Here is a 14927-nt window from a genome sequence, read left to right on the forward strand (position 1 = left end):
TCTTCCTTGGACTGCAGGTTTTATGGGTTGCATGGTCTGAAAAGAATGATAAAACAAGACGTAGTTTTCTGTTCATCTGCTGTGTTTTACAGAAAGTCATGTCATGCATTCAAATTAGGATTGTGAATCTGCATGGATTTAAAATCGATTGCCAAAACCCTATTTTAGAATCAATCACCAAATGTGTTGGGATATAATGTCATGAATTTCATATGTAATAAAAGTGAATTGCTTTCTGAGGGTCGTAACGTTTTATAATATATTTGTTATTGTATAGGGTTTCGCTATATATTTATAGCGAGGGTTCTTTGTCTGTAATCAAGTTGAGAAGGGTGTGAAGACAAGTGTTGTAATCTTATTCTCCATTAATAGTGAAGCAGGATCTTATTTTACTGTGGACGTAGATAATCAAGCCAAATCACATATATTTGTGTGCATTGTGTGATTGATGTTCTCATTTTGTCATTCTTTTATGTATCATTTTAGCTAGGGTTATGTTTCTACATCATAAATGCACTTTGATCTTCATGCTTAATTGTTTTCTTCTACTCAATCATTAAAATAACTGAATGTCAATACAACATCTCTTGAAGATAAGGAGTTACAGTAATTGGTATTGGATACGGTCGACTGATACGATATTGATCTGGTTTGGCCCTGAATCGGATGGATTTGCCCTGGTTTTAAATAAATTTGTTATTATTGATCATGGGCTTTACGCACTTGTTACTGACATGGGCCTTTCCCTAAAAAATAGAAATAAATAAAGAAAAAAATTTATTGGTCATAGATTCATAATAGTCTTCATAGGATCATAGTTAGCAAAATGGAGGATGTAATTCCATGGAAGATGAGGAAAATGTTATAAATATGAGATTTAGACAAAAGAGAATCCATGGGCCTCAGTCCAGAACCCAAAATAATCAGAAGATCACCTCAAGAAGAGTCAGGCCCAAATAATTATTATTCGGAATGAGTTGCCATGTATTCCTAAGAAAGACTAGAGACGAAAAACTAGCTCTTCTGCTAGTACCCAAGGAGGCTAAATATTAAAAAATAGGGAGAAAGAAGCTTGAGAGGCTGTGGATTGGGATACTCTCTAATGACTCTACCTCTAGCCTCTCTTCAATCAGATACATGCATGCCTAGCTAGGTTGCATACCTTCAGATGTTGTGTTACGTGCATGTGTTTGATTGGATGAAGGTTGGAAGGGAGAGTCATTGGAGATGATCTAGATCTAGTTATCGATATTAGTATTGGTATCGATCTTGGTTGATATAGATATGATACCAATTCGGGATTGACTGTATCAATATGCATTAGTCAATATTACCACTATTTTTCATTAAAAAAATTAAGTTTTTTAACGATTTTACCCCTGATACTGATACAATACCTGATCCTAGATCGATCAAATATCAAAATCGATCTAAGTTGATACCAATATGACACGACGTTGTAGCCGATCTGATATGAATACCTAAAACCATGGTTGGAAGCTTGAGGAAATCATTTCTGCGGCTTAGCAGGCCCATCCCTACAAAGCCTCTTGGCTAGCCTCTACCTCCCTCGAAAATTAATTGTGATGCCTCTTAAGAGTTCTAATCATTAGAAATGTGGCCCTGGGGACTGTGTTCAGAGATTCATCTAGTCAGCCTCTCCTAGCTGTCTCTGAGACATTTAAATTCCAGAGTATTCAGGAGGGGGAGGCACATCCAGTCCGCAGCAATCTTTTAGAGGTTATTTTTCTTGGAGTGGAATTTATTCCTCCCTCAAATCCAATGTAACTGTAGCATGGCCATTGGTATGTAGAACTACTCTCATATCAAGATGAGCCATCAAAAGCCAAATTTTGGTGAGAAACTCTCCACCATCACAAAGTCACTGGGCATGATGCTTACCACTGCAAGTGCTTGTAGCCTATGACAACATCTCCATCCATACACCGCTTAAGATCTCCCATTTTTTAATTTTCTTTTGTATACATTATCAACAATTTTGAGAGCGTTTGTGCTTTTGATCAAACATTCGATTGCATAACACAAACAAGCAAAATAATAGAGTGACGAAGTTAACGAGGTTCGATCTTTCCAGAGAAGAAAGCCTACTCCTCGGTTCAACTCCTCACCCAATTTACTTCTGTGAAGAGGACTCTTTATCCGTAAATAGAGAGTTACAAGATTGAAGAGATAATGATCCAAAAAGATTGTTACAAGATACAGATCTAAGAGGATCATTACAAATATGGTTAGCACATAGTAGTGCCTGATTTCTTGCTATTCCAATGGAATTCACATATTTCTTTCCTTGAATATCTTCAACACTCCCCCTCCAAGCTGGACCAAAGACATCATTTGAGGTCAACTTGGATAGCATGTCACGAAACACCCCACTAGAGAGAGCTTTAGTGAACATATCTGCAAGTTGAATCTTGCTTGAAATGTATGGAGTCTCAATCACCTTTGCTTGAACTTTTTCTCGCACAAAGTGACAATCCACCTCTATGTGTTTTGTGCGCTCATGAAATACCGGATTTGAGGCTATGTGAATGGAAACTTGATTGTCACAAAATAGTTGCATAGGTTTATGGGAAGAGTCAAGTCCCAGTTCTTGACTTAACAACTGTAACCACACCAGTTCACTAGTAGCAGAGGCCATTGCTCTATATTCTGCTTCAGCACTTGAGCGTGCCACCACATTCTTTTTTTTACTTTTCCAAGTAACAAGGTTCCCTCCGACAAAGGTACAAAAACCAGTAGTTGATCTTCTGTCTACAGGGGATCTAGCCCAATCTGCATCTGCATATCCAACCCAATCCCAATCCGCATGACCATTGCCTTTCATCAATACTCCTCTGCCTGGACATGACTTTAAATAACGTAATATTCTGTCAATAAGATCCATATGACCCTCAGTTGGAGAATGCATAAACTGACTTACATAGCTAATAGCATATATAATATCTGGCCTGGTGATAGTCAGGTAGATTAATCTCTCTACGAATCTTTAACACTGACCAATATTATATAAAGGAGTTTTCTTGGTGTCAAACTTACTACCATAATCCATGGGTGAATCAACAGGCTTGGAGCCGAGTTTCCCAGTTTCCTTTAAAAGATCTAAGGCATATTACCTTTGAGACATAAATAACCCTTTGTTTGATCTAGCAATCTCAATACCAAGAAAGTATCCAAGTCTTCCCAAATCTTTGATATCAAACTTGTCATTCAAGTATTTTTTGAGATTAACAATTTCTTGAGAATTGTTGCCAGTGATGACAATGTCATCCACATAGACAAGGACCACCAATGTTCTTTTGTCATTTCTTTTAATAAATAAAGAAGAATCAAATTCAGCCTTTTTGAACCCATTACTCATAAGGGTTGAGCTTAACTTCCCATACCAGGCACTCGGGGATTGCTTGAGACCATAGATAGCTTTGTTAAGTTTACATGCCATTCCTTCTTAATTCTCAAGATTATGACCAGGAGGGATGTCCATGTAAACTTCTTCCTCCAGGTCCCCTTGAAAGAACGCATTTTTTACTTCCATTTGAAATAGTTGCCAATCATAATTAATTGCAACAGACAACATCATGCGCACGGTGTTCTTTTTTGCAACAGAAGCTAAAGTTTCAGTGTAATCAATACCGTAGGTCTGGGTATATCCTTTCATGACTAAGCTTGCCTTATATCTCTCCACTGACCCATCACTTTTATGTTTGATTTTATATATCCATTGGCACCCAACAGGGCGCTTTCCTTCAGGAAGATGGACAATAGACCATGTATGATTTTTATCAAGAGCCTTCAGTTCCTCATTCATGGTTGTGGCCCAAATTGGAGAGGTTCTAGCTTTTTCAAAGTTGCTAGGTTCTTTGTGAGCATCTAATTTAGTTAGAAATGCTCTAAATTTAGGTGCTATATTATCATAGCAAATAGACTCCTGTATTAGGTAATTTGAGGAATGATAAGTAGAGTAATCTTTTAATCTGACAGAAGGTTTAGTTACCCGAGTAGATTTTCGAACTGCGACCACTAGAGCTAGAGTAGTATGATATGTATTCATTCTTAGTACCCCATCATCATGAATGGGCTAATCAGCAACATATGGAGCTGGAGTAGTATGATTTGTATTCATTCTTGGTACTCTATCATCATGAATGGGCTGATCAACAACATATTCTGTAGTTTCCATGGCGCCTTGCTCTGTGGGCTCATCAATCTCATCAATGGGTATAGGTACAGGAGGAGCAAATTCCACTTCAAATTGATTGTAATCATAGTTATCATTCTCCCCCTGAATTTGATCCCTGACAGAAAAAAACATAGTAAGTTCATCAAATTGGACATCACGAGAGATCAACACTTTTCTAGTGGAGTGATCAAGGCACTTATAACCCTTTTTGAGAGATGAATAACTCACAAAAATACATTTCCTAGCCCGGTGATCCAATTTTCCTCCATCCTATGCATGCACATAGCACACACACTTAAAAACCCGAAGGTGAGAAACATTAATGAGACACCCAAGGAGGATTTCCATGGGAGTTTTAAAATTGAGTACACTGCTCAAAAGTCTATTTATTAAATAACAACTAGTCAGAACCGCATAGGACCATTAATTTTTTGGAGCCTTGGCATGAAATTATAAGGCACGGCAAACCTCAAGTAAGTGGCGATTTTTTCTTTCCACAACGCCATTTTGTTGCGGGGTTCCAACACATGAAGTCTGATGGATAATACCCCTTTCTGTAAGGAATGTCTCAAACAGGCCATTTGTATACTCAGTACCATTATCAGTGCAAAGCACTTGAATTTGGGTGCCATATTGGGTGAGGACCATCTGATAAAAAGTCTTGAATGTACTAAAGACTTCACTTTTAGAAGTAAGCAAACATATCTATGTTGAATGAGATTTATCATCAATGAATGTAATAAAATATTTAAACCCATCACAAGAATCCACAGGAGCCTTGCCCCACACGTCTGAATGCACTAATCCAAACAACTTATTAGAAGTAATAGAACTATGAGTAAAGGGCAGCCTATGCTGCTTAGAATAATGACAAATATCACAATCATTAGAATCAAGAGGCAAAGCAGGATTCAAGGAATGTAAAACACGATCAGATGGATGACCCAATCTCCAGTGCCAAAGTTTGGCCTTAGTTTCTGTATTTTGCTTCGCCAAGTGCGCCATTCCTGCGAAGTCCAGTATATATAATCCATTTTGGCAAGGACCTTCACCAATCTGCTTCTTTATTGCACTGTCTTGAAATATCACCTTATGGGAAGAAAAAATTACTTCATAGTGCAAATCCGAAGTTAGCTTACTCACAGATAACTAGTTGGAAGATAGATCAGGTACAAACAACCCATCTGATGATTTAGAAAATAAAGCAATCTTACCCAATCCCTGAACCGGAACTTGGGTTCCATTTGCCACGGTAATGGGAGAATGGCCATGACTATTAGAAATATTAGATAGTGCATGAGCAGTGCAACACATATTATGGGTGGCTCCTGAATCTACTATAAAAAAAATCCTTAGATAATGCAGTGAGGGCAAAGTTGTTACCAGATTGCGAGACAAGAGAAGTAGAACCAGAATTTTGAGATGTCAATCCCATGTTTGTCTTCAAAAATTTTTGAAAGTGCTGATTGAGCTGCTTGAGAATTTCTGGTGTCACACTTTGAGTGGCGATATTTGCTTTATTACGCCCTTAGATTTAGAATTTTTTTCTTTGCTAGGATGGAGATGTGGATTAAGGGCCCAACATCGGTCCTTGGTGTGCCCATCACGAGAGCAGTAATCACAATGATAACGAGAGGCCCCCTTTTCCATTCTCACATCCTCATTTTTTTCCTTGAGAAAACTCAAGATGTGCAGAATTTTCTGAACTCTCAGTTTCAGATTTGGGACTTTGATTCATCACACGACACCGTGTCTCTTCACGTTGAATAATGGAATATACTGAGGCAAATGTTGGCAAAGAGCTATGCATAAGAATTTACCTTTTTAAGTCCTCGTATTCAGGGCGAAGACTGGACAACAGTTGGAAAATATGATCTTGTTCTTCTCGTTGGATGTAGACATCCACAGTGTTAGCAGATGGGCAATATTGTCTCAACTCGTCCCACTTGTGCTTGAGGTTTCCAAGATGATCTATAAACGATTGTCCAGGTGGTTGCTCTAGTCAATTTCCTATTGTAATTCAAAAACTCTAGAAGCATTTTCAACCTGGCCATACATATTTTTAAGGAGTCCCATAGAATTTTTTAAGTTTCAAAGTATGCAAATATCTTATACACCTGAGATTCCATGGAGTTGAACAACCAACTCATAATTAGACTATCATTAGCTTCCCATTCGGCAAACTTGGGGTCATCGACAGTGGGAGAAGAGATCTTGCCATTCACATAACCAAGTTTAGAATGACCAGCAAGGGCTACTGAGACAGCCTGAGCCCAAGGTTGGTAGTTTCAACCATTCAAAATAATGGTCGTTAGACGATTATTCATCTCGGTAGAGGTTTTATTGACCTCAATCGATGATTTCTCATATGGTCCAAGAGTCTCAGTCATGGATGCAAAAGAAATAATAACAAGGAAGAACAAAAAACTTAACTCAGATCGATGCGAGGAAGCAGTCGCAGTTGATCCCAGCGCTCCCAGGACGATATGCTCTGATACCATGATCAAACATTCGATTGCATAACACACAAGCAAAATAATAGAGAGACGAAGTTAACAAGGTTCGGTCTTTCCAAAGAAGAAAGCCTACTCCTCGGTTCAACTCCTCACTCAACTTACTTCTGTGAGGAGGACTCTTTATCCTTAAATAGACAGTTACAAGATTGAAGAAATAAGGATCCAAAAAGATTGTTACGAGATATGGATCTAAGAGGATCATTACAAATATGGTTAGCACATAATAGTGCATGATTTCTTTCTATTCCAACGAAATCCACATCTTTCTTCCTTTGAATATCTTCAACAGCTTCGAATAGCACATATTTGCTTTCTTTTGCAATCAGAACGTCAGACTCCGATTGAAACAAACTCATAATCCAATTTTATACTTTTATTAAGTGATGATTTCTTCGTCAAAGAACGAAAGAAAAGAGCTTGTGAAACTTCAGTCTTCACTCCTTGGGCACAGGAAACAACATTTTTACTCTGCACAAGTGTCTTGAATCCTAATCTTTACAATTTTACTATTCAGCATAAAAGGAAGAGTGAGCAGAAGATATAACAGATAATTAGATAAAGAATTACTCACTTTAACTTGAAGAAGGGTTTCAGCTTCACATTCGTTTGAATCAAAATCATCATAATAGTGACAGAGATCTGTTGCAATATGCCAGATAAGAACACTTTGATTGAATCCAACTTCAACACTCCAACTAAATTCTTGAAGGCAATTGTTCTTTTCCATTACCCATTTTCCTCTAGGATTGTGAAATTCTGCACTTCGGAGTTCTTATACTAGAGCTTCAAAATTGTTGGTAATTGTCAATGTCATTGTGGACATTCATGTAAGTTGGTTAAAAATCTTTTATCTACCCACTTCTGAATTGCCACTTCTTTGAAGCAAAAGCTCAACAAATTATATTGAGTCATGATGGTGCCACCACCATCCTGCTGGAAGCTTGTTTATACATGGGCATAGGAATAGATTGGACATCATTGTCATCAATAAGGACTACTGTCTTTGGCCATGGATTAGGAGTAGGAAGCATGGAATCTCTAAGACTATCCAAGCTCGCCAAGTGAAGAGCCCATGACCTCCCCCATACTTGGACATTCCAGCAAACAACATCAACATGGCAATTGAAAGTCAAGTCCCATCAAAACTATCATTTTCTGTCAATATTATTACTTCTTCAATAGTCTTCTCTCCCCCCTCTCATTCTCTCTTCTAGCAACCATTTCTTTCTTAATTTAGGATTTTAATTTCAGTCGTTACATTATTGCTTTCCTTTTCTCCCAAGATTCATGGCTAGTGTATGTATTGGCTTTGCCCCTCTTAGCCATAGAACCATCATTTTATTATTTTTATTTTAATTGCCTTCCTTTCCCTAAAGCCAAGTAAAGTAACCCTTGTAAGAGTGACTCTCTGGTCAAGTGGGAAAATTCATATTATGATGCATCCCTTGGGTTAAGTAGAAAAACCTACTTGTGAGCCTCTCTCTAGCTCTATCCCCTTTCTTTTACTTTATTTTTATTTCATCATTTTTTTTCTTTCATTGCTTTTTAATTGCGTGAGTTGTTTATTTTCAGTTATTTATTTATTTAATTTTAATTGCATGGCTTGCGTATTCAAATTCTTAGAAGACGAATGGTTAGGACGTTATTTTAGATACATATGTTTAAGACGGTAGTTAGAATTAGATCACAACCATTAATCAGTTCACTTTCGCATTATTAAAAGAATCCAAAAATAAAGTGGTTGCTCTCCCTGTGTTCGACCCGTAGCAATACTAATCTGTACGCTTGCGATTATATTTTAAATCCTAACATGACTAATCCAGATCATTTCGTAGAAATCTAATGATTATATTTGCAACTTCAATCTTTCACGTTATTGAATGAGAGTCATGGTTACAATATATTTATAGCTACTTATGGCAATAAGAACATTTTTCCTTTAAAAAAAAAAAACCCCCATTTAATACTAATAAATTTAACCAAATACATACCCAAAATGCATTTTTAGCTATAATCATAGAAAAATACTGAACATGCCAAACAGACCAAAGCCACCGAAATGCACCAAAATATCCAAACCACAAAATTTTTAAATTCCACCAACTGTTTCGGTTTGTTTTGGGGTTTTCAGCTGAAACAAATCAGAGCAATGGGGTTCTCTCTATCCTGATTCTACCCTTAATTTATGGACATATTTTTCATAGTGTAGTAGTTTTGAAAAGGGTAAAATGGGAATCTTAATATCTGGCAGTTTATTTTCCTTTCCATATTACTTCCCTAATCTCTTCGATCCACAGTGATCACTCATTCCCTCTAGAACTGACTTTCGCTGATGGAACTACTCTTTTTACCCTGTTTCAGATTTTTTCTTCAATGTACTCTCTCTCTAAATCTTTTTTATTTATTATTATTATTTAGAGAGAGAAGATGGAATCATGGTTTTAAAAAATGGAATGGAATAGTCTGTTTCAGACGGATCAAAATGGTATCAGCCTTAATCAGTCCTTGATCTTGACATTTTCAATCATGTTCCACATGTATGGTTCAAAAATAAAATTGAAATAAAAATTGATTAAAATAAAATAGGGGTAAATATGTCTGATGTGGTCCGATCAAATCCATTCTGAAACGTTATTGCAATGATATCGGCTTTTATCATTCCCAAGTTTTAGAACTTTGGATGGAATTTCACTCGCGCGAAGAGGAAACTTTCCTTTTCCCTAAAGTTAATTGCCAAAAATGGTGCAAGTGTGTGGATCATTTCGCATCCACACTCAAGAAAATAAGTCCTACACACTCTCTACTCCATAAACCTCCTATTTACGAGTTGTGACCCAGGGTTTTCATATGCGGGAAACCCATTCCCAATAATATATTAGCCAAAAAGTCACTATTGTACCATTTATTGATCTCATCTACCATAAGGGCTGATGGGGTTGGGCCCATGTGATAAAAGAATCTCACAAGTAACATGTGATGGTTCCAGACAGTTTGGGAAAATGTATCAGAATTTATGAAAAAGATAGAACTGGTTGAAGGAAGAATCCCCTCACCATTGTCATTAATCCTTTAGGTGTTTTCGATCCTATACAATACAAGGTGGGAATTTATGATGATACAAGAATTTAATCAAAAGATCAAATCACTAGTGATCAGGGGATTCTCCCTTTACTGATGAAGGAAAACTTTTACCGTAATTTTATGTTAAGACTTCCAATATAAGATTCCACTTTTCACAGTACAACAGTTCTATGAAATTTACTTATTTGGAGAACTACTTCCCTTGTTTTTATGGGGCTGAAACTTAAGCAGCAAGATGGGTGTGGTGTATATTTATGGCTTAGGTGAAATCAATCAATTGGGTGAACCTTGAAAGATTTCCTCAGATGATAACAAAAATGCCAAATCAATAATCACTGTCGAGGTAGGCTGGTAGGGTTCTCACTAATAGTGCATTAGTGCATCCCAAGGATTTTTTTTTTTTTTTAAATTGATTCCTCAGCCCATTCCCTTGATGGGTGACCATTAAAGTAGCAAAACTCTACAAATAAACCATGTTCTAATCTGTTGAAAATGAATGCGTGAACATACAATGAAGGGATTCAATCATGCAAGGTGGAGATTTATAGCTTTGGTCCCTCCAAAAGGCTCTGAAAAACAACACAGAACACCCCCTACCCAAAAAACAGAAACAAAAATGGTATTAAGCTGGAAGATGATGGCTTAGATGCATATAAATTTAGAAAATGGCTGTGTCCAAACAAATTTTGAAGAACTGCGACAAACAAATATGATCATGAGTTCTTTATAAACAAAAGAAAGATCGATACAGAAAAGAATCCTCCCATCTGTTTTGGCTCTGATTTTATATTTTGAAGACAGAGACAAGAGCTGTAAAATATCATGATTTACAATGTTAATCAATGGTGCCTGCCATCCAAACAATATGGATAGTTTCTTTCATGAACATTATCCTATTTAATTTACAGTCGGAAATGTAAGAATTAAAAGACAGCCTTCAGCATATGGAAAACATCAATGTCATATGCAAAGATATTGAGGAGCACGCTCACCACCTATCAAAATAAAGTTCAAATCAAAGAATAGAGTGTAAGCTAAAACAATGAAGAGTCAAATAGCATTATTACAAGTACTGCTTCCTCCTTGTTCACCAAAGCTCTAAGGCTCAACATCAGAAAGGAGTCACAGGGCCACCAGGGAACTACAGTTTGCATCACAAATTAGTACAATCTTACTAAACTGGTCAAAAGGCTGGCCAACTAGTGATAAAATTCAACCATGAGATTGCATGGCACTGGTTGTAAGACTGACACAACACAATCTTTTTGATTAACAATGAAGCCAATTCTTGCTGTGTATAAACCATGAAGTACATTAATAGAACATCTTTAAAAATAATACTTTTCTTGGTGGGATTGGCGAATGCACAACTTCAAAACATAAGTTGAAACATCACACTAGCATGCATTCTTCTTCTCCTCCTTTTTTTTTTTTTTTTTTTTTTTTCTAGAGGTAACAAAGAATATATTAAAAATAAAGGAAGTGGATGTACAGGTATTACGTCTGGGCATACCCAAACGGCTACAAAATAACAGAAGAGACTTGAGCCTCTACCTTCGGCAATGCCATCAGCAGAGGACAAGACCACTAGAACATGAACTAATGATCCACCTCCAGCATTGTCATCAGCAGAAACCTTAGAAACAAGTCTAGAAACTATAAAAATGCATCCACTAACCCACAAATCTGTATCTTGGTCTGCATTGAGCATCTCTGATGATCTCATGCATTCTTCCAATCTTAAACAATTAGTGGAATGTACAAATTCAATTTCTATGTCAGGGGTTAGAAAATTAAAGTGTTCCTATCCATAAAAAGCCGACAGCTGCACACTGCTCCATCTAGTAGATAAAATTTCTGTTGAATATGCAACTTAGAAGCCATATCATCTACAATTTGAGGCTTTGGAGCACCAAAACGACCCTTCAGCTTCTCCATCCAATGTCTTAAAATTGCCGTTTCTGTTGAATCTACAACAGGTTTCTCTATTGCTCTGTCTAACTCAATTTGTTGATCTCGACAATTGCAGCTACAAAATGCACGAAGGTAACTGCATAATCAAGAGTCAGTGTCATTATGTGAAAGAACCCCAGATAAAAACCAGCCAAAAAACTACTGAGCAACTGCAATTCATTTCTATGGACACATAGAAGAGTGCCATCCATGTGATTTATCATTTAATCAATCAATTTGAGGACCTCACAGTGCATCACATTGAACTTATAAATTCAAACAACTTTTATCCATCATTAAAAAATAAAAATAAAAACAGCTTAAATGACCTTCTTATGTCTGATGGTAAGGATGCTAAAGAAATAAAAAACTAATGAAAAGAAAAAAATAAGGGAACATGAGATTTTTATCTCACCAGCAAAAGAACTGATGTATCATAGAATTATAGATATTCAATCATGTCAAAAAATGTGTTGCTTGTTACTGTTTTTCATATAGAAGAATAGTTAAAAGTGTGCATATAATTACAAATTTGAAATCATTCTTCAACTATAATTTAATAAATAAATAATGGTGATTTCTCAAAATCCTTTTTTTGGGTTGGAAATCTTTGAAATGTCCATTCAGAGTTAATGGAGGCTATATAGGATGGCTCATGCAGTTGTTTATGTGGAGAGGTAACTGTGATTCCTTCCTAAAACTTGACAAATCCGATAAGTAAAATTTAATTCAGAGTAACATACAAACTTAACATGAAATTTTAAATGGCATGGTAATGAAAATTGTTAGAGCAAACACGAAAAAATACGAAAATAAACCAAGACAGATTGCACAACACATAGAGATTTAACGACGTTCACACACCGACGTGGTGCGCTTACATCTTTGGGCGCGAAGAAGAAGATGTGACACCCACGGCGAGAAAACTCGCCCACTGTCAATCCGGTTGAACCATACCAAAATATGGTGGGGCGGGTCAATCTTCAAAACTGGTCAAGAATGCAACATAAACTTAACAAAAATTAAGGGGGAGACCTTCTATTCCTTGAAGTTGAACAAATTCTATAAGGGCTATTCAGATTGCAGTGGGATGGAAAAGAAAAGAAGTCGATTCATCAGATCACTCCAGACGAAAGGATTTTTCGTTTTTTCCTGGTAAATCCATTCGCCCAAAAACAAATTAGAAAATTCTCCACTGCTGAATGAGCTCGAGAACTCACATTGATCAAAATCCTAAAAGGCTCATGAAAAAATAACAACAGAGTACTTGGGAGAACCAAAAAAGGGGAAGTACAATAAACAACAGAAAACGTTACCTGTACATGAAAACTTCCTCTCTTTCGCCGATCTTCTTCTTGCAGAGGTAGCAAGCCTCAAGAAACCCGCCGAGTTTAGAATGGATTGAGTTCAACTCAGGGTTCTCCACTTTCGATTCCCGAACCGGCGATGAAATTGTAAAAATCCTTCGACAAGGTTGCTCTGGTTTCAGATTCGATAACTTCTGAGTCGGTCTTCCAACGGCCACCGGAGTTGCGGTCTTTCCCCAAAAAGGTTTAGGAGAATCAATCGGTCTCACATGACTGAACAAACCGATCTCTCCCTGGCTTGAAGACCTTGCAATACGCGATCGTTTGACCGACATTACGATGAGGTTGCAGGAACAATATCAAAATTAGGGTTTCTGATAAAATCGCGTGCAAGAGCGAGAACGAAGATTCAATACTCCTACTCCAAGACTACGAGTTTAAGAGCTTCCATTCAGAGTAGCACAACGAAAGAACTTACCAAAAATAAAGCGCGCGATATTAATATAGAAAGGAAAGCAATGGCGGTTGGGCCCTTGATGAGAGAGAGTCATGTACTGATGTAGTCCCACTCTGACTCGGACTCGGACTCGGACTCGGACACTAGAGATGAGACGAGACCGTTTTCGAACCCTTGATTTGGCATTTTTGGATCGAAATCGAGCTGTTAAAAATTAATTTTGACTGAGGTGGGCCATTCATCCGGTTGGCAGTTACACTTTGTCTTTAAGAGTTGTTTAAAATCGTCATGTGATAATTTAGTTAAATCAAAACCGAATCGAATGGCATTACACCTCCTACTAAAACTAAACATGTTGAGATATTGTAGCAAAATGAAAGAAGTAAAGCCAAGACTCGACAACACACAATGCAACAATAAGAGCCTGGACAAATTTTTAATAACAACCACGCTAACTGCTTAGCGCAGTTGATGAGTTGTGATATGCAACAAACCCACGATCACTAGAAGGTCTCAAGTTCAAACCTCTTGATTGTTACACGTGAAAAAATTATGATAAAAGTTATGTTGGAAAAAATATAATAATTTAGTTGTTCAAACTGCACGAGTAAATAAGGGTATTATATGTTGGTTTGATGACCCAAACTCACCCTGGGCTCAAATAGAGTCTGGGTCAAGATTTCTAGCCTTGAGGATGGGTTAGGATTGAAAAAGCTTTGGCCCTTAGTCAAAGTTGGATCGGGCTAGGATTGAGGTCTTGGGTTGAGTTTGACCCATTTCCAACCCAACCCTAACTTCTTCCTTCTATTTATTTTTTATATAACAAGAGAAACATTGGTAGGTCAACCTAGAGAGTAGGTTATTGAGGGAAATGGGAAGATAACAAAGGGATCTATTGTAGACATGGTTGTTGTGGCTTTGGGGTGTGTATGTGGTGGTCTGTTTAAGGCCAATCAGGATGGGTTGCGATTGGATTTTTCTGGCCTTGAGATAAGGTTGGGTCAGGGATGGGCCTATCTAAGTGAACTCAGGGTTGGCTGGGGTTCTGAAAAACCCAGCCCAACTCAGACTCTGTTTCACTTCTTTGAGTTAGTGTAATATAAGGTGGGCCATGTGATCGGTTTGTGATTTGAAATTTAACACATAATAAATCAAGAGGGTGATCTATCATACCAATGTTTTTAATTAAAACATAGACCCTCCACATGACTAAATTACATCCTCTCATGTTGCTGCCCAATGGCCAACTAGCCATAACATTATATTCATGTATTTCTCCGCATAAAATTTTCATTAAAATTATCTTACTGCTTGGTTTTGGTTACAAGGAGGAAAGGACAATTTGAATCATTATCTAATGCAACTAAACTCAAAATCATTCCATATTTGGATATTAAATGTCACTCTATTTTGCA

At 37.2% G+C, this 14927-nt stretch overlaps 1 protein-coding gene across 1 annotated transcript; it reads right to left on the minus strand.

Annotated features, from left to right (window-relative positions):
- Positions 1-11242: 11242 nt before the first annotated feature.
- LOC122091140 lies at positions 11243-13564 on the minus strand. The gene is made up of 2 exons (XM_042660978.1): positions 13065-13564; positions 11243-11845 (listed from the first exon to the last, which is right to left on the minus strand). The coding sequence occupies exons 1-2, from the start codon at positions 13388-13390 to the stop codon at positions 11581-11583; spliced, it is 591 nt and encodes a 196-aa protein (XP_042516912.1). The 5' UTR covers positions 13391-13564; the 3' UTR covers positions 11243-11580.
- Between the last annotated feature and the right edge of the window lie 1363 nt (positions 13565-14927).

The sequence above is a fragment of the Macadamia integrifolia genome, chromosome 10, assembly GCF_013358625.1.
Source record: "Macadamia integrifolia cultivar HAES 741 chromosome 10, SCU_Mint_v3, whole genome shotgun sequence".
NCBI classification, from domain to species: Eukaryota; Viridiplantae; Streptophyta; class Magnoliopsida; order Proteales; family Proteaceae; genus Macadamia; species Macadamia integrifolia.